The 24,720-nt window shown below is 41.7% G+C and overlaps 1 protein-coding gene across 18 annotated transcripts in view; it reads left to right on the forward strand.

The window, feature by feature from the left end:
* The window catches only part of LUZP2 (leucine zipper protein 2), a 270,446-nt gene that overhangs the window by 90,591 nt on the left and 155,135 nt on the right, over nt 1-24,720 (forward strand). For 2 of the 18 annotated variants that reach the window (XM_086895413.1, XM_086895407.1), the window contains exon 1: nt 7,431-7,502. The exons of the other annotated variants lie outside the window; for them this stretch is intronic. Coding sequence is in view for 1 of the 2 variants with exons in the window: in XM_086895407.1 (XP_086751533.1) it covers nt 7,477-7,502 (26 nt within the window). In the remaining variant the exon portion in view is untranslated. Of the gene's footprint in view, nt 1-7,430; nt 7,503-24,720 lie in introns of those variants that run through there. 18 annotated transcript variants of the gene reach the window in all.

A 24,720-nucleotide genomic window follows, 5' to 3' on the forward strand; every position in this document is an offset into this window, starting at 1 on the left:
CGTGCTTTGCGGGAACCCATTTTTTGTCCTTCACCTGTGGAAACACAAACATACCCTTTTCCCCAGGTAATTAGTTGAAATGGACTTTCAATCCATCCTGACTCTACATTTCTGATCAAAACCAAAGGTTTCTCCTTCAGTTTCGCCTGGGTACTATTTGAGAAATGGCTGATAATTGGTGGAGTAGGTTCTGCAAAGGAGCTGTTCAGAAAGTTTAAAACATACAAAGCTTTATTCAGTCGCATCTGACGTGTAGCTTCTGCCTCTCTTCTGTTTATCTAAAATAGATTTTAAAGTATGATGTGTTCTTTCTATAATTGCCTGACCTGTGTAAGAATGGGGGATGCCAGTAGTATGGCGAACACATGATTTTTTCAGGAATTTGTCAAAGATTCTTGTAAGTTGGCCTGCTATTTCTTTTAATTTCCTTATTATGCAAATGCTTGTAAAAAATGCTTACATGCAGGTTTTGCTGTTTCTCCAGTGTGAAGAGAGGCAAAAACCGCACCTGAGAAAGTGTCTACGGACACATGGACATTCTTGAATCTTCCAAAAGGTGGATATTTTGTGACATCTGGTTGCCATAACTGTAAACTCTCTAGTCCTCTTGGGTTCACTGCCCCTGTAGGTACAGGAGGCTGTACCAGCTGACAATCTGGGCAAGCACCTATGATGGCTTTTGCTTGCTCCTTTGAAATGTGAAATGTGTGCTTGAGCATTCTGATGAAAGAATGCATGACTCAATTTTGCTTGTTCAAAAATGTTTGGCAAGGTATCCAAAATAACCATGGCTAACTTACCTGCTCAGGCATTTCCTTCTGCCAAAAACCCTGGAAGAGAAGAATGTGCTCTGATGTGAGAAACAAAACACTGATTATCCCTTTGCTCTAATAATTTCTTCATACTCACAAGAAAACGGTACAAATTCTCATTACCAGCTTCCTTCAGAAGAGATCCTTCTATCCTTTTGACAATGTTTGCAACATAGGCTGAATCTGTGATTAAATTGAGAGGTTCTTGAAATAATTGAAATGCTCTGACCACTGCTGCTAACTCCGCAATTTGAGGTGAGCCTTGTACTGTTTGAATATCTGATTCCCACCTTTTTGTGGTTGCATCCTGCCATGTTATGACTGATTTATGCATTTTTCCTGAACCGTTGGTAAATAGTGTTATTGCATCCAACGGTACCTCACTTATTTTTGGTTTTTCTCTGTAACTTAATTTTGACTGCAGCAGTTTATGGCTTGGGAAATGATTTGAAAAAACACCTGAAAAATTTAACAATGCAATTTGCAAATCATCTCATTTTTGCGATGCCCAATCTAAATAATTTTTCTTCAGAGACAGGTAGATTGTAGCAAAATCTTTGCCTGCCATAGTTAACAATCTGGTCTGGCCCTGATAATTATCTGGGCTGCCATGTCTAATGGAGTATAAATCATCTTAGGATATCTGTAGGGCAAGAATACCCATTCTATTATCAACAAAGGATCTCTTTCTGAATCATCCCATTGGAATATAAGACCATACAATTGAATGTCCTCCCCTAACTCCCAAAGAAAAGGGGAGAGTCATTGAAAAATTATGTGCTTGTCTTTGCTGAAGGGCTTCAGTGATCATCTTGAGGGCATCCCGAGATTCAGGCGTGAGAGTTCTGGGAGATCTAATATTACTGTCTCCTTTCAATAGATTAAAAAGAGATGAAAGTTCATCATTTGTGATTCCCAAACTGATCCAGTTGATGTCACCCAAGAGTCACTGTAAGTCCTGCAAATTATTGACCTAAGTCCTCACTTGTATTTTCTGTGGCCTTATCGCTTGTGCTGTGATCCTCCACCCCAAGTAGCTCCATGGTGAAGTTTCCTGAATTTTTAAAGTGGAAATTTCCAATCCTGCCTTCTGTATTTCTGTAAACATGCTGCTGCGAGTCTCCTCTAGTTCTTGCTGTGTTGAAGCTGCAATAAGAAGATCATCCATATAATGAATGATCAATGCCTTCAGATGTTTTTTCCTCACTGGGGACAAGACTCGCACCACAAACCATTGACAAATTGTCGGAGAATTGCAGAGACCTTGGGGTAGCACCACCCAATGGTATCTCTGCAGAGGTTTCATTCTGTTGATGCTTGGAACAGAGAAAGCAAATTGAGGAGCATCTTCTGGATAAAGCAGAATGTTGAAGAAACAGTCCTTGAGATCAAAGATCATGATTGGCCAATTGTAGGAGATGGGTTCGGGAATCAAGAGACGACCCAATGTGAGTTAGCTGCTTGTTCCAAATTTATTGCAATCTTAGCTACATTTTTATAGTATTTTGAAAAGGTAACATGTGATCTATATTCTATTATGATTGGATAATTGCTATTTTTCACGTGTTAACTTCTACATTTCTATTCGTCCAGCTCATAACACCCGAGCTCTATAAGATACTTTTTAGTGAAACTTATTAAGATGCATTAAGCAGTTATATAGGCTACATTCTGCAGAATTCACATCCTGACAAACTTCATAAGATACATTCACAAGATACATTTAGCAGATTTCTCATCCTAAATTCTCATCTATTCTTCATTGTCTTATTAACAATTAGTCTTCTTCATTTCTTTGATACAATATTTTGCCAAAGACTCATGCTAGCTCAAAGTCAGGGTTGTGCAGGCATTCTAAGGAGCTATGGCCTCGAGAAGCAAGCCATTCTTCAACAGCCAATGTCTTGGAATCATCAAAAGAGATGGAAGTCCGAGCTAAAGGGGTCCCATCTCTTCAATGACCTCATTGATTTTGCGGAGATCATGAATCAATCTCCATGGCCCTGAAGAATTTTATGAATCACGAAAACTGGAGAATTACAGGAACTGGTCGTTGGCTTAATGCGGCCATTCTGCAACTGTTCTTTGACCAGCTTTTTGAGGGCACTCAATTTTTCTCTTCCCAGGGGCCAGTGATCCACCCAAATAGGGTTGTCTGTTTTCCAAGTCAGTTTCAAGGTAGTGAGTACCTCAGTGACCCCTATTAAAAATCCATTTCTATTCTCATTTCCCATTGGGATAAAATGTCTCTTCCCCATACTGTGAAAGGTCTCTCCACCACAAAAAGATGAGCAATGGCCGTTTTCTCTCTTGGCCCAGTAATTATGATGGGATGTTCGCTTTGCAGGCACAAAGTGTTCGCTCCAATGCCTGAAGGGGTACTCAAGGGAGTTTTTAAGTTCCATTCCTGGGGCCAGAAGAGATGTGAGATGACTGTGACATCAGCACCTGTGTCCATTGTCCTTTGGATTGAGACTGTCTTGACAGGTCTATTGTGGCTTATCTGCTTCACCCACGTGGCGTGAACTTCCATATACTCATTAATGATAAAACTTGCCCACTGATCAATGGCCTGATTGGATAATTTGCATGCGGAGGCAAAGCAATGGCTTTAGCTATTAAAGTTTTTGGCAGAAGTATCAATGGAGGACATAAAGCTTGAGCTAAAACCATCAATTCTTCATTCTGGTGTGCAGAAACAACACATGGATAAATAACAAGTGCCAAAATACTGCATCTGTCCTTGCCTATAATCAGGAAATCTTGCCTCTTTCACTACCTTCCAGTGACTCCTGTATGGAGTACCGCATGGTCCTCATTCAAAAAACACACAAACTTAGATGTTGCCAGTTCACATTGTGCACCTGGTGGCAATAAGTCTGGATCACTGGGAAATTGACAAATGGTCTTGCTGAGAGAATCTGATTGGTGTTCCCCAATGAGCGTTCTTCAACTGGAGGCCTTTAATGGAATTGACTTTGAGGCTGTTCCTCAGCCACCATTTGTGTCGTCACGTGGTGACTCTTTGAACTCTTTCTGGAGTTTCACGGCAGAGCTAGAGGTTTTCCCCTCTACATCTGTTTTTGAATAACATCAGCTGGGATGATGTTTTCTTCTTCGGCACCTGAGACAAAGGCTTTGTACCTTTTTCTTTGCAATGGGCAAAGAAATCAAATTGCAATGGGCAACCCTTTTTCATGTGTCCCAGTTTCCCACATTGAAGGCATGGTCCCTCATGAAGTGATGCTTCTATCACATCTGCACAGCTGAGTCGCTGAAAACCTGACTCCATACTCCTTACGATTTCTATAAATCCTTTGCATTGTTCTTCGAGCATTCTCTCAAATTCTTCTGTTGAAATACTTGCAACATTTGGAGTGCCTATCTTGCTACATGCCTCTATCATTTCTTTGATATTTGGATATCCAGGCAACGCACTGATGGTATGTCTGCACTCTGCATTAGCATTTGCAAAGGCAAGGCCTTGAAGCATGTGTGTCTTCACCTTTTCATCCATTGCCTGCTGGTCAATCGCCTGTGTGAGGCCATCAGCGAAGGTAGTAAAAGGCTCTAAAGGACCTCGCTTCACTTCTGTGTAGATGCCTTCTGAGGTTCCAGGAGGCTGAATTTGCAGTAGTGTCTTTTCAGCTGCTTCTACAACGTCTCGAAGCACTTGTGGAGGCAGGTCTGCTATTTGAGTTTCTAGCTTATGATACGGCACATCTCCTGCCATTTGAGCCACTGTGATGTTTGCATATGGTCCTCTGGCATATTTTTTCCTCAGTTCAAGGAGAGCTTTTCTCCATCTTGAATTCCACAGTATATATTGTGAATCTGTGAAAATTGTTGAGGCTATATATTTGCAGTCATATGATATAATTTCATGGCTGCAAAAAAGATCCCTTAACAATTGTTTAAAATATGGAGAACCAAGTCCTTTTCTTTCCACAGCATCTAATAAATCCTTTAAAAGCAAATGGTCCACAGGCTTCCATCTAGGAACATCATCTCTTCTTCCAAGCCTCACTGGCAACACTGTAATGTCTTCAATTTCTCTGAAAGCATCACCTCCTTTTCTTGAGAGGTACTGTTAGCGTTCAGGAACACACATAGTCACGGAATGATTATACGAAGGTGCTTTATTGAAGAGCTCTGGGTGTCAGGGGTACGCATACCCAAATCTGACCCCATTTGGTTTTGAGTTGGACGTGTTTTATACTCTATTGTTATACAACTTGCATATTAATTATTAACTTGTTTGCATTGTTTTTACCCAAGCATGGATTTTTCGTGATCCCCCCAGCCCCCTAACATTGTTCCTCATGTTCTTTAAACAATAATTATATCTAATCATATCTAACAATTGTATCATTTATCATATACTGATTACACAGGTACAGTTTGACCTGATCTTTAGCAAGCACAAGGCCTAACATTTCCCAGGGCCTACTTTACCCAGGGCTTTCCAAACCTAACTTCCTTTCTAAGTCCCTGAATTTTCTAAGATTTTAAGACCTTTTACTGTAAGTACCTGCATATCTGGTCCTTCTCCTTCTCTTTGAGGGAGAATTTATATATGTTGTAGCTTTGGTTGTCGAGGAGCTGTAAGTATAGTAGAAAAATCCAATGATTGTGGATTGTGAATGCATACAGCTTCCATTAAATCTTTAAGAACTGGAGAAAATTGTAATCTTGTCAGAGATGTGCTGTCCTGAGAACCAGTCCTTTGGAGCAGTCTTTTGAAAATCTGAAATATCAGCTTGAAGCAGAAAATTTAGTATTTGAATCAATGACAGAGGAATTCCTTCACTTGCTGTGACAGATATTTTTTTCCGAAATGTTCTGATTTGTATCTGTAGAAAAAGTTAAAGGCAGCTGCGATGCTGCTTTTCCACAAGGTGGCGTTGTTGCTCCATTAATTGACTGTGGCTCTGTCTCGGATTTGGTTTGAACCTGAAAAAAAATTATAAAAGCTTATACTTAGGGAGAAACTCCTTTTTAGGAGATAAATCCCTTTTAAAGTGAATGCTACTTGTGTCAGAAACTGGACTCTGAACAGAAATCACAATTGTTTTCCCCATTTCCGGGTTATCGATTGAACGTGCCTGCGTGGCTTGGCGGGGGGCGGTGCCAGCCTCCGCCTCGCTGAGCTGGGCTGTCTGCGTCATTGATCGTGTCACGGTTCCAGCAGTGGGGCATGGCTTAGCAACTTTGGTCAGGCCCTTAGTTGCCTTCGCTGCGTGTCGGGGGCGTCTCGTTGGCACTACTCCTAAGTCACCCTTTTGGCCAGGGTTCACTATGCTTTGCGGTTCAGTTGACGCACCGTGTCCCGCCGCGTTCGTGGTTCCACCTCTTGGGCAGACCTCTCTGTGCTAGCCTTTTCTGATGTCACCTGTAGGTGGTCAGCCCTGACAGGGGGCAGGGTCAATTCACCCCAAACCCCGGGCTCCACTGTTCCACTCTTCCGCCCCCTCGACGCAGGGGAAGGGGGCAGGGTCGTCTCGCCCTGAACCCAGACTCCGCTGTCCCCCTCTCCCTCTCTTCTGACTCAGGGGAAGGGGGCAGACACTGCTCCCTTTTAATTCTGGGTCCTGCTGCGCTTCTCTCTGGCTCCTGTGATATAGGGGAAGATGGGGTGAGGGTATTCCCTGCCCATATGGTTTTAGAAATGGGGCCGGTTTCATCCAGTCTCCTCTCCCCCTCCTCCCTGGGCAGGCCTCCAAAACTCCAGAAAGTCTCAGTCCAATTCATCAAGTTCTCCGATGAGACCTTTCACTCTCAAATACTCCTGCAAACTGCTCACTTTCCATAGTAACCACAACACTCTCTGCCTTTTCAGCTTTCCCCCCACGCCTCTCCCTCTTTTCCCTCTGAGGGGCTGGGGTCAGGGAATCCCGTGCCTCTGAGGGGTTTTGCGGTTTCCTGCACATGTGGAAAGGGCAGTTCGTGTCTGGGTGGTTGGGTTTCCTCTCCCCCCGTTCCACCCCCTTAACCAGGCAATTCTGGAAAATTATAGTGATACATTACATTAAAGAGAGTATTACTTGTTTCTATCATATTTCCATGCACCCACGTTCCCAGGGTTTCTAACTCTTTTAACCTCATATTTGCATTTTTCCATATACAGGGTTCAAACAATTGCTCCTTGCTTGTGGTGGGGTAATACTTTCTTACTCAGAGCAGTAAAAATTCCAACTCTTTCCTCAGAATTTTATATAAGGACAGATTTATTATTTTTTCTAATTTCTGTAAAATTGCCTGTTCCTCCTTAGAGATATTCAGTCCCATCTTCTAGGTTGGATAAATGGTGGAGTAGGTTCTGCAAAGGAGCTGTTCAGAAAGTTTAAAACATACAAAGCTTTATTCAGTCGCATCTGAGGTGTAGCTTCTGCCTCTCTTCTGTTTATCTAAAATAGATTTTAAAGTATGATGTGTTCTTTCAATAATTGCCTGACCTGTGTAAGAATGGGGGATGCCAGTAGTATGGTGAACACATGATTTTTTCAGGGATTTGTCAAGGGTGTGATTCTTGTAAGTTGGCCTGTTATTTCTTTTAATTTCCTTATTATGCAAATGCTTGTAAAAAATGCTTACATGCAGGTTTTGCTGTTTCTCCAGTGTGAAGAGAGGCAAAAACCGCACCTGAGAAAGTGTCTACGGACACATGGACATTCTTGAATCTTCCAAAAGGTGGATATTTTGTGACATCTGGTTGCCATAACTGTAAACTCTCTAGTCCTCTTGGGTTCACTGCTCCTGTAGGTACAGGAGGCTGTACCAGCTGACAATCTGGGCAAGCACCTATGATGGCTTTTGCTTGCTCCTTTGAAATGTGAAATGTGTGCTTGAGCATTCTGATGAAAGAATGCATGACTCATGCATGCCAGCGGTAGTTGCCCCTGTAGAAATGAGGAAATCTAAGATGAAATCAATAGCACCCTTTGGTAAGGATAAGGATAAGAAAGGAGGGCCTTTACAACCTGTAGAGGATCCAGAGGTTGAGATTATCACTGAGTCCCTGACATATCAAAGTCTCCATAATCTGCAAAAAGTCATTTGGGGGGGCGGGGGAGGCATGAGGCTTATGCAACGTGGTTACTTCATGTCTGGGGCCTTATGGGTACAGGATTGCAACTGGATGTGGTGTGTGGTGGTTTTAAAGCACTAGCTAAAAAATCACTGGAAAACTTACTCATTTCTTGCTGTGAGATATGGATTAGGAGAAGGGCAAAACAGGCTTAAAACTTAAAAGGAATAAAGAAAGTTTATTAACAAAACTACAAGAATAAGAAACCAGAATGAAACCTCCAGAAACCCTTCTTCCCTACCACCCAACCTTTTTTGTCCAACTGACAACTTAGAGACAAAACCCAGTGGTTAAAGCAGTCCTAACTATATAGCAGTCTTTTTATCAGTCTTTGTAGAGAAAAATAAGTTCTATTTTGTCCTTCTATGGAGAGTTTTTCACAAGAAAACAGTTTTCTCATGGCTTTGTATTCTCATGGCTGGCTCTGATGCCAGCTGCCCGGAAAACTCTGCTATCAGGCCCCTCCTCCCATTTCACACTACTCTGAGGTGTATCCATGGGGTATGAACTCAAGGAGTGTTATTTTAACGATGAGTTATTCAAAGACAAAGGTTTTCTTCATCCGTCTCTCTGATCATCTCTGGGAACAGAGGTTTTCTCGTTTCTTCTTGGGGGCCATGAGCAACTCTCACTTCTATTTCTCTGTTCCAGCATTTCATGAGATCACAACAACTTCACCATCTGCTCAGCTTCATCTATGAATTACCTTTGCTCAGATCTACACTTTCAAATATTTCATTCCCCCCAAAATACTTACTCTTTCATGAATTAAAGGAGTTTTTTTTTCCTGGAACATTATTGTCCATCTCCTAGCTGTAATAAAATAATATTTCAGCTTATTAAAGCATCCTCTCATTCTCTTCGTATCTGAGGCTTGACTCTTTCCTTCACTGATTTTGATGGTTTATATTGTCTCTCTACATGTTGATCACTCTCTTTTCCTCATGCTGAAAAAAGGATTAAATCTGCAGGTCTCATCTGGGTAGTAAAAGGGTTAAAATCTGGCTCAAGCCGCGGCTAGGTATTTATGCGATCGGATTTAAGCTCAGCAGTGCTGGAAAGGCAGCAGACACTTTTTTTCAGCCTGCGGCCATCTGTTCGAGCTGTGGAGGCGAGCAGCTGTGGCCCACTCTAGCCCAGGGCTGGGGTCCATGGCAACGCCTGGCCCCAGCCCAGGAGGGGGGAAATCCCTGCAGGCTCCATCCCCTGGCCCAGGAGCCACGGCAGGCCGAGCCCAGCTCCTGCTGGACCACATGGCCTGGGAGGGGTGGGGGGTGGAAGGGGAGCTAGCTGGAGTTCTGTTACCTTTCAAAGCCGGAAAACAAAAAAAAAAACAACCAGAAACTTCTGGGCTTAGGTTTAAAAGGTGGTATTCACGTGGTCAATTTCACTTTTCAGTGGTCCAAACTACTGTCAGTTCTCAGAAATGGACAGCTATTGGCCAGGAGAAAAAGAAAAAAATACTCCCATCAGCCTCTCTCTCAAAGCCTTCACTTCTGTGTTTTTTTTATATTTCTTTTTCTTAAATGCCATATCATCATAGGGTGAAGCAAAGAATTTGGACCCCTTGACCCAGGACTCAGGTGTGAATCAGGTATTCAAAAGGGAGCCAGGCCCCTTTCCCTCTGGGAGCGGCTTTTAATGGGTGTAAGGGAGAGGTTTGTCCACAGAGAGAGAATGGAGGAGCACCATCATGGAATGCACTGGAGAACCCTTGAGGAAGGGATCCAACAGCTGAGAGAAGTGATGTTATTGGAGGTCCTTTTTGGAAGTGGTGGACAGCATGATAATGACCCCAACAAAGTCAGGTGCACTGGGTGGATGTTGTGGAATACAGCAAGTCTAGGGCCAGCTCAATAGACCACCTTAATTGCAACAATTAATGCCCATAACAACCAAGAGACAGTGGGTTCTGTTGCCAACAAGCTTAGAAATTTTTAGAGTATGATCAATGGCCCAATGTAGGCTCAGGTCTCTGCTGTGATTAAGGAACTGAAAGAAGAGATGAGGAAAATGAGGGAGGAGATGAAGAAGACCAGTTCCCATATGGCACCAGTGCGAGTCACAAGCCCCAAACTCCAAGCCCAACATCCCCCAGCTAGAGAGAGAGGGTACACCTCACTAGCTGAGCTGTGGTTCTTCCTGCATGACCACGGGAAGCCATGGGACAGTGGGATGGGAAGCCCACTTTGCTCTGGCAGCACAAGTGTGTTAACTCAGGGAGGGAAGCACTAACCAGAAAAGTTCCACTAAAGTGAAGGTAGCCTCAACCTCCCATGACCAAACTGCCTGATATTACAAGAGGGAGGATGATGTGTCAGATCCCCTTGAAAGAACCTCTAGTATGTATGCCCAGGGAGGAGAGGATGACCAGTGCAAGAGGGGCCCTGCCTCTAGCCAGGAAGAGGCACGGGATAACCGGGTCTTTTGGACAGTGTGGGTCAGATGACCTGGTGCATCAGAGCCACAAAAATATGAAGCGTTAGTTACTGCTATTATAAAATAATAATAATAATAATAATAATAATAATAATAATAATAATAATAATAATAATAATAATAATAATTCAAATATATATAGTATATTGTATATATATAGTATATAGTGTGTATATATATATATAGTATATATTATATAGGTACTATATTCTATATAATAATTAGTTATTAGCATACTGGTGCACAGTGTACCCTAATGCCATCAGGACATGTGGGGGCAGAACCTGTTTCCATTGCTGGGGCTACGGGGGGATTGCAGCAATTGACTCTGTTGGAAGCCGAGGTGAGCCTGACTGGGAAGGAGTGGCAGAAACAATCCACTGTGACTGGCCCCGAGGCCCCGTGTATTCTGGGCATAGACTTTCTTCGGAATGGCTATTACAAAGACCCAAAGGGACTCAGGTGGGCTTTTGGAATAGCTGCTGTGGAGGCAGAGGACATTAAGAAATTGAACACCTTACCTGGACTATCAGAGAACCCATGTGCAGTAGGACTCCTGAAAGTGGAAGAACAGTGAGTACCAATTGCCACCTCGACAGTGCACCACCGGCAGTATAGGACAAATCGAGATGCTGTGATCCCCATCCACAAGATGATCCATGAGCTGGAAACCAAGGGGTGGTCAGCAAAACTCACTCACCCTTCAACAGCCCCATCTGGCCTGTGCGCAAGTCTGGCAGAGAATGGAGACTGACTGTGGACTATCGTGCACTGAATGAAGTGACTCCAACTCTGAGCGCTGCTGTGCCGGACATGCTGGAGCTCCAGTACGAGCTGGAGTCCAAGGCAGCGAAGTGGTACGCCACTATTGACATTGCCAATGCATTTTTCTCCATCCCCCTGGCAGCAGAATGCAGGCCTCAGTTTGCCTTCACGTGGAGGGGAGTGCAGTACACCTGGAACCGACTGGCCCAGGGGTGGAAGCACAGCCCCACCATCTGCCATTGACTGATCCAGGCTGCCCTGGAAAAGGGTGAGGCTCCAGAACATCTGCAGTACATTGGTGCCATCATTGTGTGGGGGAACACAGCAGTGGAAGTATTTGAGAAAGGAGAGAAGATCATCCAGATTCTGCTAGAAGTCGGCTTTGCCATCAAGAAGAACAAAGTCAAAGGACCTGCTCAAGAGATCCAGTTCCTGGGGGTAAAGTGGCAAGATGGACGGCGTCAGATTCCTACCGAGGTCGTCAATAAGATCACTGCAATGTCTCCACCCACCAGCAAGAAGGAAACGCAAGCTTTCCTAGGTACCATAGGTTTTTGGAGTATGCACATTCCTGAGTACAGCCAGATCATGAGCCCTCTCTACCTGGTTACCCGAAAAAAGAATGATTTCCACTGGGGCCCTGAACAGCAGAAAGCCTTTGCTCAGATCAAACAGGAGATTGCTCATGCAGTAGCCCTTGGCCCAGTCAGAACTGGACCAGATGTGAAGAACGTGCTCTACTCTGCAGCCGGGAACAATGGCTTGTCCTGGAGCCTTTGGCAGAAAGTGCCTGGAGAGACTCAAGGCCGACCACTGAGATTCTGGAGCCAAAGTTACAGAGGGTCCGAAGCCAACTACACTCCCACAGAGAAGGAAATCTTAGCTGCCTATGAAGGAGTTCAAGCCACCTCAGAAGTGATTGGCACAGAAGCACAACTCCTCCTGGCACCCCGACTGCCAGTGCTGGGGTGGATGTTCAAAGGAAAGGTTCCTGCTACCCACCACACCACCGACACTGCATGGAGCAAGTGGATCGCCCTCATCACGCAGCACGCCCGTATTGGAAACCCAAATCGCTCTGGGGTTCTAGAGATAATTACAAACTGGCCAGAAGGTGAAAAGTTTGGTCTCACTGATGAAGAGGAGCAGGAACAAGTGACACGGGCTGAAGAAGCTTCACTGTACAACCAACTGCCAGCAGAAGAAACATGCTATGCTCTGTTCGCTGATGGTTCCTGTCGCATCGTAGGGATGAACTGGAAGTGGAAAGCAGCCGTATGGAGCCCCACACGACAGGTCGCAGAGGCCACTGAAGGAGAAGGTGGATCAAGGCAACTTGCTGAACTCAAAGCTGTTCAACTGGCCCTGGACATTGCTGAAAGAGAGAAGTGGCCAAAGCTCTACCTCTACACTGATTCATGGATGGTAGCCAATGCTCTGTGGGGATGGCTGGAAAGGTGGAAAAGGGCCAACTGGCAACGCAGAGGAAAGCCAATCTGGGCTGCTGATGAGTGGAAAGACATCGCCATCAGGGTAGAGAAACTATCTGTAAGGGTCCATCATGTAGATACCCATGTCCCCAAGAGCAGGGCTAATGAAGAGCACCTAAACAATGAGCAGGTGGATCAGACTGCAAAGATAGAGGTGTCAAAGACAGACTTAGATTGGCAACACAAGGAAGAGTTGTTCCTAGCTCGATGGGCTCATGACACCTCAGGTCATCAGGGTAGAGATGCCACCTATAAGTGGGCATGAGACCAAGGGGTGGATCTAACCATGGACAGTATTTCTCAGGTTATCCATGACTGTGAGACATGTGCCACGATCAAGCAAGCCAAGCGGTTGAAGCCACTGTGGTACGGTGGGTGTTGGTCCAAATATAGGTATGGGGAAGCCTGGCAGATTGACTACATCACACTGCCCCAAACCCGCCAAGGCAAGCGCTACGTGCTCATGATGGTAGAAGCCACCACTGGATGGTTGGAAACCTACCCTGTGCCTCATGCCACTGCCTGGAACACCATCCTGGGACTTGAAAAGCAGGTCCTTTGGAGGCATGGCATCCCTGAGAGGATTGAGTCAGACAATGGGACTCATTTAAGAACAGCCTTATAAACACCTGGGCTAGGGAACATGGCATTGAGTGGGTGTACCATATCCCCTACCATGCACCTGCTGCTGGAAAAGTTGAACGGTGCAATGGCTTGCTTAAAACCAGCTTGAAGGCACTGGGTGGGGGAACTTTCAAGAACTGGGAGATTAATTTAGCAAAAGCCATATGGTTGGTGAACACCCGAGGTTCCACTAACCGAGCAGGCCCTGCCCAATCTGAGCCCTTTAGAACGACAGATGGAGATAAGGTTCCAGTGGTACATATGAGAGGTATGCTGGGAAAAACTGTTTGGGTTAAATCTGCCTCCAGCAAAGACAGTCCAATCCGTGGGGTTGTCTTTGCTCAAGGACTGGGTTGCACTTGGTGGGTGATGCAAAAAGATGGAGAGACCCGGTGCATACCCCAAGGGGACCTGGTTTTAGGGTGAACGACCCATGACACTGTGCTTGTATCTGTATCTGCATGTACATATGTATATAGTTAAAGTAGTATGTGTTCGTGTATAATTTAAAGGTTTAATATTTGATGTAACATTTCGGTATGGGAAAAAATTTGGGGTGGATAGGTGTCTTTTTTTTTTTTTTTTTTTGTGTTTTGTTTTTTGTTCTGGTCTGCCCGTGGAATTTTTACCCATTATGTGCTGGGACAACCTAACTACCGGTACTTAGGGGTGCTCGACAAAGGACAAAGAGTGGCCGGCCCCAGGGTTGGGGGGAAGGGGCAGAAAAGGAGGATGGGGACAGTTTTTGGGCTGTCTTTTTTTTCGACTTCGGGGAAGGACGTTTCGTTTGCTGGGTTGCAGAGCTGCTGCGGTAGAGAGAAGAGAATTTTGCCATCACCCAGACGGAGCTGCTGCTTCTCCTCCTTCTCCCCTCTTTGTTGGTAGCCTCGCACCCCCTGCTCAGCCAGGACGTGTGGCAGTGCCAGCCACCGCCGCGGAGCTGCTGATACACCTCAGCCACCGGCCCAGGATCTCAGCTCATCCCTGCTGTCCCAGCCGACTGTTCCTCAGAGGCCTGCAGGAGCACCGGGACTGACTGCCCGAGGGGGTTTGTGAAACAAAGCCTCTCCTCCATCCAGTCTCAGCCGAGAAGGCTGTCCCAGGGTCCCTGGTTCTGTGTTCTTGTTATTGCGGTAGTTATTGTTGTTTGTTTTGCCTGGTTATACTAGTAAAGAACTGTTATTCCTATCCCCAGATCTCTACCTGAAAGCCCCTTGATTTCAAATTTATAATAATTTGGAGGGAGGGGGTCTACATTCTTTCATCCCAAGGGAGGCTCCTGCTCTCCCTAGCAGACCTAGGACCTGTCTTCTAGAACCAAGACAATAACTCATCCTTAAAAATGACATCCCTAGACTCATTGACCCATACACACCATAGAGTGATGTGAAATGGTAGGATAAAATCTGATGGCAGATTTTTCCGGGCAGCTGGCATCAGAGAAGTAGAAGCTATAACAGAAATAGTTTTCTTGTGAGAAACTCCATAGATTAGCAGAAGAAGACTTCTCTTTCTCTACAAACACTGATGAAAAGACTCTAGCAGGAATTGGGACTTGAAGTTATCTGCAAGTCTCATCTGGGTAATGAAAAGGTTAAAATCTTGCCCAGGCTTTGTAGATGGTTCTGTGATCTCTGACGGAGCAGCAGCTGGAGCTGTCTGTGACGGGAGATTCTTCATGGCTGCTCTGGAGAGTGTGGTCGCGCCTCTCAGCTTGCCGCAGGTCAAGAGCTTTTTCCTTTCTTTACTCGGCAGTCTCTGGTGAATTCAGTCACAGCAAAAACTGCAGCCGAGCCAGGGACCGGCCTGGTCCAGCCAGAGCCCGGGGCAAGCCCCACAGGCCCCATCTCCCGGCCGGGAGCCGCAGCAGGCCCAGCCCAGCCCCTGCCTGGGCCGCATGGCCTGGGCAGGGGACGGGAAGCCAGCTAAAGCTCTGTTACCTTTCACAGCCAGGAAACCAAGAGCCAAAGAAATTCCCAGGCTTAAGTCTTAAGGTGGTGTTCACAAGTTGATCTCACTTTTCAATGGTTAAAATTGCTGTCAATTCTTAGAAATGACCAATTGTTGGCTAAGAGAAAAACTCCCATCAGCCTCCAGCAGTTTTAACTTCTTTAGGTGTTTCTCTTTGTTTTCTTAAATGCCAATCTTTCACAACATATGAGAGGTATATTGGGAAAAACTGTTTGGGTTAATTCTGCCTCCAGCAAAGACAATCCCTTTCATGGGGTTGTCTTGACTCAGGGACCAGGTTGCACCTGGTGGGTGATGCAAAGGGATGGAGAGATCCAGTGCATACCTCAAGGGGGACCTTGTTTTACTACCCGTGACACTGTGCTTGTATCTGTATCTACATGTACATATGTATATAATTAAGGTAGTGGATGTTTGTATATAATTTAAAGGTTTAAAATTTGATGCAACATTTTGGTATGAGAAAAAAATTCCAGGTGGATAATGTTGGGGGTTGAGTGTCCTTCCTTTTGTTCCTTCTCATCTATGGAATTTTTTGCCCATTAGTTGCAGGGAAAAACTGATGGCTGGTACTTGTTGGGTGCTTGAGAAACAAAGAGTTCAGCTGGGCCCAGGGTGGGGAGGGGAAGGGAGGCAAGGGAGGGCGTGGGTGGGGGACAGCTGGGGGCTGGCTGGTTTCTTGGGGATTGAGAGCAAGACACTCTCTCAGAGTGATTTCGGTTGGGAGAATTCACCATCACCCAGACAGAGTTGCTGCTGCTGCTTCTTCCTTCTTTGTTTGGTAGATCCTGTGCCAGGATCTACTGCCAGCTGGCAGTTGATTTCATATACCTTACTTCCAGTCCTACTCACCTAAAAAGAGCAAAATGATTGAGCCCAATTTTTTATCTACCAATGAGTGACATTAGTTTTTTTAAACTCAAGGTATATTGGAGTCTTGGTGTTACTATATGCAATGAAACAAGTGTAACAAAATAATCTCAGGAGCCTGAAAGGATACTCTTGCCTCCTTTTTAGGGTTAAGAGTTTTACAAATAATAAGCTGCATTAAGCATCTCCTATTTTTAAGCATAAACTTTTTAATGTAATAAATGTAGTTATGAATAAAAATTCGTAAAGACCTAAATAAATATATCTGTAGTTATAATAACATGAGAGAATATAAAATATAGTGTGGCCAATTCTAGCCGGCGCCCATCAACCTAAAAGAATAAGCAGGACACGGGCCATCAGGCTGGACAAAGAAAAAAGCCCAGCCAAGATATTCTTCGGCTCCAACACCGGAGCCAACCACTCCGTCCTGATGGCCCAAACCAGGATGAAATCAAGGAACACCCAAGACCTTTTTACATATGAGGAGACTCTGCCCCACTGTCTATTGATTCAGTTCGCCGGTTCCAGGAAATCCATTCAACCAACTATCAAGACGCTTTGTTAAACAGTGAATGCTTGGAGTTTAGCCCCAGGACACAAAATCCCTATAAAAACCCTGGACATTCTACCCTCCGTGTGGATTTGGGTAAATCTGTACCTCTGGGTATAGACCCCTGTCCACCCAGCGCTGCACTGATCTATTTTATTGTGGTTTTTTTCTCCCGTTTGTGATTGAAATTGTTTTATAATAAATCGCTGTCTATATTAATCATATTTTGCCGTTGCATTTATAACATTAATATATGTTAAATGTAAGGTAGAATGATAATTAGTTCTGATTCATTTACTACGACATCCCTGCCCCCTCCAATGTTATAGAATCTTTGAAGTGTTCTCTGTGTTGTACAGGGTGTGGATTTGTACTATGTTTGAAGTTTAATATATGAAATAGAAGCTAATCAGTTACTTCAAAAGGTGTGATGAAGTACCCATTGATCCCATCTATTTATGGCTGGTTTACTTTTTTGCCAAATAGGCTAATATATTGCAAATTGTTCTTTCTGTTTCAAAGAATCATTCACATAAGGGATGAGATAGTTTTATTCCTACCATGATGAATGCATAATTAATTCTCTATAAAGTGTGAGCCACATTAGCAAGAACTCCAGTGTTGCTTGTAAGTGCTTTAAAACTGTGTTGCTTTACATTATTATCAGAGATAAGAACTAAAATAGCTGCAAATATTAACACAGATCTCCTGGATACTAATAACTGGGCTATTGAATATGAGTGTTATAGCTCTTCTTCCGTCAGTTTTACAGATTTGTTGAGACTTTTTCCTTCCAACAAGAGCCATTTAAGAAATCAGATAAAATTAAAATAATTCTGAAGTTGCCTATACCTCATCATTTAATGTTGTATTTTCTCTTTTCTCATGTTTTTCCAGCTTGAAGTAAAAATCTGTGTGCCTTCAGAAGATGGTCTGTTGAGTGCAGCATGTAGTTTTCTTTGGGAAACATCTAGTAATGCAACACAACACAGTATTGCATTACTACCTGTTTTGTGCCTGCAGACACAGCACTAATAATAGTGAGAATGGCTTTAGTATCGACAAGTTCAGCTATAAATAGTTAGAAATGAATAGTTGACCCTTTAAGAAAAGACATTGCATACATTAATTATCCTGAAGCTAAGTGTTAATTTAACAGGCTGTGTAAGGGAAACAAGGGAAATGCTGTCATATTTTACATTCAGAAAGTCAAATGTACAGCGGCTATAGGAAGACACAGTTCTCATGGTTGTTTTGTGTCTAGAAGGGCTATGAGGAAAAAGCTAATACTAAAACTGCTACTGTTTTTTCCTCTTACATTCATAAAATTTATCACAATAGAAGCATAAACATAAGAATTCCAAATTTTTATTTATAATAAAGACAAAACATAGTAAGTTAAACGGGAGTCACAGAGTTGTGTAAAGACTATGTAATTTTTATATTATTAATTTAATATTAATTTTTATATAATTTTTGGTGACGTTGGCACTAGTTTTGTGAGTGTTACAAACATTTGGATCTGTTTCAGTCAAATGGATTTCAAAAGATACTGTCCTTTCATGTCTATAAGATGTGTACATAATTTTTTTTTTATTTAATTTTCTTACTGGGCAGCATGTTACTGAAAAAAATGCACTGTTTTTATATAGCATTATTTCTGTAAAATTCCATTAAAATATTTAGAATACTTATTACCCTTAATGGGCTGAACTATCTGGAATTTTACTGATGAAAAAGGAAGATCTTGACTGATACCAGAGAGTGTCATTATGATTGCCACAAAATATTTATTAGGATGGTGGGGTACTCAACAAACTTTGACTTTAAAACCTGACCTTTGCTATTAGCAACCAGTTTTAATATTAAGTGAACATAAATATTTATGCATAATCATTCATCCAAACAGAAAGACAGATTGTTGTATAGCTCCTAATATACCTTCCACTGAAGTCAATGTCAACCACATTGTTGACATAATTTATAAGTTGGCCTCTGCTGTAAATAATGTGCTGCAACTCCATTTCTTATTTTCACATTTAAAACTGTGGCGTATGGTTAGGGGTGTACTGTATGCAAATAAAGATAATCTCTGTCCAAAGAACAGTCCTGCAGCTCTGACATGGTCTTCCACCGCTCTTTGCTACTGTTATGCTTCAGTTACTTGATCTTAATATGAATTTTACTAACTGAACTGCATTTTATCAATAAACTCAAGATGAGTGATTGCTTCCTGAAAATATGTATATTGGTCAAGTCTTGCAACAAGATCAGGGAATGTAAGATACAGGTGAAAGACATGTTGGGCTGTGGGTAAGCCTGTAAGGACTGGATTCTCTGCTTTAATCCTAGTAATGCTGTACAGATCATGTCTCCTAATTCTGGAATTTCTGCACAATCATAAGGGAAGTTGTGCTTCCCTTATGAATAAAATAAAATAAAAAAATAAAAAAATTATAAAAATAAAATAATTATAATTAAAAAATTAAAATAATTAAAAATAATTAAAAATAAAATAAAATAAATAAAAATAAAAAAATTATTTTGCTTGCAGCATAAATGGATGTGTGAAACAGGAGTTTGAATTATGACTATCCAAGGTTTTTATCACAAATATCACTTTTGGTTTCTAAAATGCATAGTAGTACATAATTTTGTCTGTGCAGACATTTTTTTCTAAATTCACCCAACTGGGAGTGTATAAATATATCAGCAAGGATCTACATCACCTCTGCTTTTCTGAAGTTTTTTAATAAATTCGAGATTCTTCCCATGATAATGAGTAGTGCATATAACTAGGAAAGCATGGGTTTGTATATTTTCAAGATTCAAACAAAGGTTTCATTTTGGTCCCCAGGAAAAAGAAATATAAAAGGAAATACCTTGTATTTTGGCTCAGTGTGGTTTTAGAAATATTTGCATGCTTGTACATACAAAGGGTCTTTTTCCCTGATGTTCAATTCCTTTCTTGGTTTCATGTAAGAAAGTGTACCAGGTGGAAAGAAAAATTGGTCTGAAAATGCAGCTGTTTCTGATGGTTTTGGTTTTTTCAGAGTAATAAACCACTCACTTTGGGAGAGAGCAAATAATGACAGAATTATCAGAAAGTTGATACTCTATATTTTGTAATCAGCACAAATTATAAAATGCATATGTTTAATACAACTTTCACCTTGTGAGCCATTAATTCTTTCCATATCTAATAATACCATAATTTTCCATAATTCAAATCCTTAATGTTTTAGTTATTGCGTTGATTTGGCACAGCCTGGTTTTTGGTAGAAGGGGAGGAGTGTCTTCTGTGAAAAGCTGTTAGAAGCTTCCACCACATCTGACAGAGCCAATCTCTGATGGCTCTGAAGCTGGACATACTACTAGGCCACTTGCTAATGCCTCTGTGAGGATATATTTGAGAAGAAAATCCAAACAGTGCACAGGCAGTTTTTTCCAGGAGTGGTGAGGTGCCAGAGCCACAGCTAAATAGTGGCAGTAGGGCCGCATGACCAATGGAGAAAACATGGCAAGCAACTCCCCAGCACAGAACCTAGACAAGATCGACCTCCTGACACTGAAAAATCCTACAGAAATTTTTGAATTGGTGAAACTTATTGGCAATGGTAACTATGAGCAGCAGTTTTTCTTTTAGTCAAAGAGGAGGAAGTGAGGACATGTGAGGAAGAATAACATGGCAGCACCAAGGTCAGTGGAAAAAAAAAAGGGAGGAGATGCTCTAGGTTTCAGAGACAAGATTCCTCTGCAGGCCATGGTGAGGATTATGGTGAAGCCGGTTGTCCCCCTGCAGCCCATGAGGTCCACAGGGGATGTGAGAGAAGTATTCACACTAGAGTGCGTGGATGCCAGAGAAAGCTGTGATCCAGTGGGAGACCCAAATGGAGAGAGAGGCCCTGCTTCCGGAGATAGTGGGGCCTTGCTTCCAAACTAGAGCAGCCTATCCTTAGAGGACTACACCCTGTGGACAAGTGACCCTCACTGTAGCAGTTTTGAGAAGACTGTTTGCCTGTGGTAGGGACTCACTTTGCAGCAGTTTTGGCAGGACTGCTGCTCGTGAAATTAGAGCTACACTGGAGAAGTTCACTGAGAACTGTCTCTTATGGGAGAGACCTCATGGCATAGCAGAGGAAAGACTCCTCTCCCTGAGCAAACAGATCTCGTCTGATCTTTGGTCAGACGGACTGACCAAAATCCCCATGCCCTCTCTCCCTGCACTGTTGGTGAGAAAAATGGAGGAGCTAGGGGGGAGAAAAGGTGTTTCAAAGGCTTTACTTCTCATTATCCTCCTCTGACTCTCTTAATAATAAATTTACCTTATACCTTTAAATTTGAACCTGTTTTGCCCTTAGAGTGTTTTCTTCCAGTCCTTAGCTCAACTCATGGGCCATTAATTATTTTTTTTTTCCCCCACCTCTGCCCAACTGAAGCAGCAGAGAGTGAGCAAACAGCTTTCATGAGTGCCTGGCATTTGGCCAGTGTCAAACCACAACAGTTATATCTGAGTATAGATGCTATATATATCAGACTATATCCAAGTCTAGATGCTACAAGGCAAAACACAACACTGAGAAAGAGTGCAGTTGTCCTTGGTAAGTGATCTCATGTTGCAATTGCCTTTGAGAAAACCATTCTACAGTTCAGGTACAAGCTAAATCAAGAAACTCTTTAAATTGCTGTTGAACTGTACAGGTTATACTTGTTCTCTAACCTCCTTGGAATGTATAGTGGTAAACAGAAGTGTCTATTTTACAGCCTCCTGAATGACTGGTTCAGTTCCATTGTGGGAATTTGTAACTAACTTTTGCTAAAGCCTGCCTCGTTTCTCACAGTCTGACTGCTCTTTGTATTCCCAGGTACAGACAGGAGGACAAGTACTTACACTGGGGGATAAGATCTTCCCCAGGAATCTGTCTGTATTATCCGAGCACTAGCAAAAAAGCTCAATTGTCTGAAGTTTTTTGTTTAAATTCCCATTTTTAGCTCCCTTGAGACTAAGCCATAATCAGAGGGAAGTTGAATATAGTTTCAAAATAAATAATGGAAGCTATTTAAAGAAGTTACTTAGCATTAAATATATTTAAATACAGTTTGACAATCATCTTTTTTCCTAGTGTAGGTAAATCCCTACACATTTACTACACAGGAGCACAGTTTTAACAGATAGGAGAATATATGCAAACTAGCTGCCGCAAATATTTCCAGAATCTTTGTTTTTCTTGTTGGGGAATTAAGAGACTTTTTAAGTTATGCCTAGAATTATTCAAATTTCAATTCAATTACTGAACATCTTTTGAATGGAATTTTTACTTCTAAATTATATATTAATTTCATATATGAAAATTATTCCTGAGAATATGATTATGAAATCTGATGTTTAGGGCATATAGAAAAGTTTTAATTCTACAGTAACAGTTTGCACACTGGAGTTTGGACAGCCTACATGCTGATAATGTGGGCAATTTCTTCAGAGTGAATTTAGAATACCTCAGCATTGCTACGGTAATGCCACAGACCATCCTTTCCGATTTTGATGTGGTTATTTTGGAGATCGCTTAAGTGAAGATCACAAAAGCTGATGCAAAATGTAGGAAAAGTGTGACAGTCATGCTAAGAAAAAGTGTATGTAGAGACAATTTAATGAAGTTATGTATGTTTCATTACTAACCTAGTTAAAATGTTCTGAATACAGAGTGAAGGAATATCTTTTTCAAGAAAAATAATATATGGAACCATCATCTTTGCATATATTCTGAATTTCAGGCATGTTCATGTACCATTCGTCAAAAGAAATTTCATCTCACTAACTGTTTTGCTGAAGAATTTAGTTATGTAACATTTTCTTTCATTGGACCAGCAATGTAAATGTCATTCAAAGAAGATGTGGAAGGAAAAGGAAAAAAAAAAAAAAATGTAAATGTATGGACACAGCTGTTCTGTAAGTTACATATTCTCTGAGCAGGTTTAGTTCACATAGTCCTTGGTACAGCTCAAGAAGCACTTAGGTCACTGGGAACCTGACAAAATAAAAACTTAGGAGTGAAGTTCCATTTAGTTCCGTCTAGAAAACATACGAGGTGCTGGCTGCTGGTGAAGCCATCTGCTAAGCGAAGACTTAATGTCTGAGTAAAGGGAAGTCTGTAGGAAGTGAGCTGGGCATCTGTTGGCAGCATTTGCTTTTTATAGCTGCTTTTTAACTGTAAGAGCCGACGGGAAGATGTGGACTTCAGATGGCTTTTCTTTCTAATGCTGTTTATTCCATAGCTTAGGTTACAGCAGAGGGTTGTGGGTCGGCCTAGACCTACTGGCTACAGGCAAGCCATGTGTCCTGAAGTCCCTTTGGTTCAGATTACAATGCATTATATCTTTCTTTTTCTGTGCATATTATTACATAACAACCAACCAACATCATACACAATACCTTTACATTTACATATATTCTATCAAAACTGCTAGAATTACCATACTATGTTAGTCACTAACTAATAGTCTGAACAATTACATGTTAAACTTTGAAACTTGTTTTGCAGTGGGAAATTCTTTTTGCTTTCTGTCATCTTTCTGTCTGCCTACGTTTTTTTACTTGGTAGCAAGTATGCTTTGTTTGAAGATCACTAAACCTACTGGACTTTTAGCCATAAACCTCCTTCTAACTGACTAAAACTTTGCTCTAAACCTTCCCAATTGACTAAACCTTTGTTCTCTCAGCTGTTTCACCAGCAACTATCACTAAAAATGTATTTTTATATATCAAAGCTTGCTTTCATTTCTAGACAACCTTCTGCTAAGCATTCACGTCCATAAAATTTTTCTGTTAAATTCTCATTCTTCCCAACAGTTAACATAGCTGCATTTCAGCAATTCAGAAGAATTTTCTCAACAGCAAACACAAATTTGACTGAAACTTGGTAAGCTTAGCACTTTATTTGCATTTGTTATTTTGTAAATTTAGCTGTTTCTTCCTCCCCATGTAATTCTCATCATGGTATAGTCAGAAAATAGGTATTTTTTAATGAATTTTAAAGATTGTAATGGGAAGAGACAGAAACGTTAATTTTTGCACTTGGTAATGCTTTCCATTATATATTACACTGGTATCTTTGAAAAATCTCTCATCTATCTGTAGTTCCCATAGTCTCCAAAAAAAAAAAAAAAAAAAAAAAAAAGGTGAAGTTGTGAAGGTAGCGATGTTTCTTTATTGTTCTGAGTCATTTAAAGATGAAGTAGCTATGGAATCAGTGTCCAAATGCAGGTATGGCATGCAACAGTAGTTTGTCCTTTGTCCATGTCACAAGAACATCACAACCTTGTCTTGATCAAGAGTTGAGTAACTAAGTGTAGTTAGCCCTGGCAAAAAGTGATATAAATAGGAACCAAATGTGGTAAGCATTGGTATGGTCTGTGGATCAACAAAAATTACAGCTACTGAACTCAGATACTGAAATGATGGATGAAAATCAAACAACAAACAAACAATAATGTTTTAAACTGCTTTAGGCACTGGATGAGTAAACACAGTGAGAACACTGATGGAAGGGGGCAAATTGCCTGAATGTTTTGTCATAATTCTTCTTTTTCAAAATAGAAATGTTAAGTGAAAACCACCGAAGATTGAATTAAGAATTTATCTAAATCTCATTAAAGTTCTACACACCAGTAAGATAAGTTTCCAAATGGATGGATGGAATGGTGATTAATAAGTATCATTCTTATTAACCTAAAATGATTATTATAAACATTAAAATTTATATCCAAAAGAAAACGCATACTTAAACCTAATGTAAAAAAGTAAAGCATACCTGTTTGAATGATTATCATGTTATCCAGCAGAGTCTGTCCATTCACATGTATTCTGTTTCTTCAGATAAATTACTGATGACTGTTCATGCTATAAATATCACAATCAGTTTTTATTAGACAATGAAATCTTATTAAGCTTAATTGTATGAAGACAAACTTCGAAGAGAAGTCTTTAACTTCTTTAAAGAGAAAAATCAATATGGTTTTAGTGCCTGGCCCAATGGGAAGAGCAGCTATTACTTATTTTATAATTATAATTATATTAACATTATAATAATATTAATATTATAATTATAATAA

Source organism: Cyanistes caeruleus, chromosome 6 (assembly GCF_971803275.1).
Source record: "Cyanistes caeruleus chromosome 6, bCyaCae1.hap1.1, whole genome shotgun sequence".
Lineage (NCBI taxonomy): Eukaryota > Metazoa > Chordata > Aves > Passeriformes > Paridae > Cyanistes > Cyanistes caeruleus.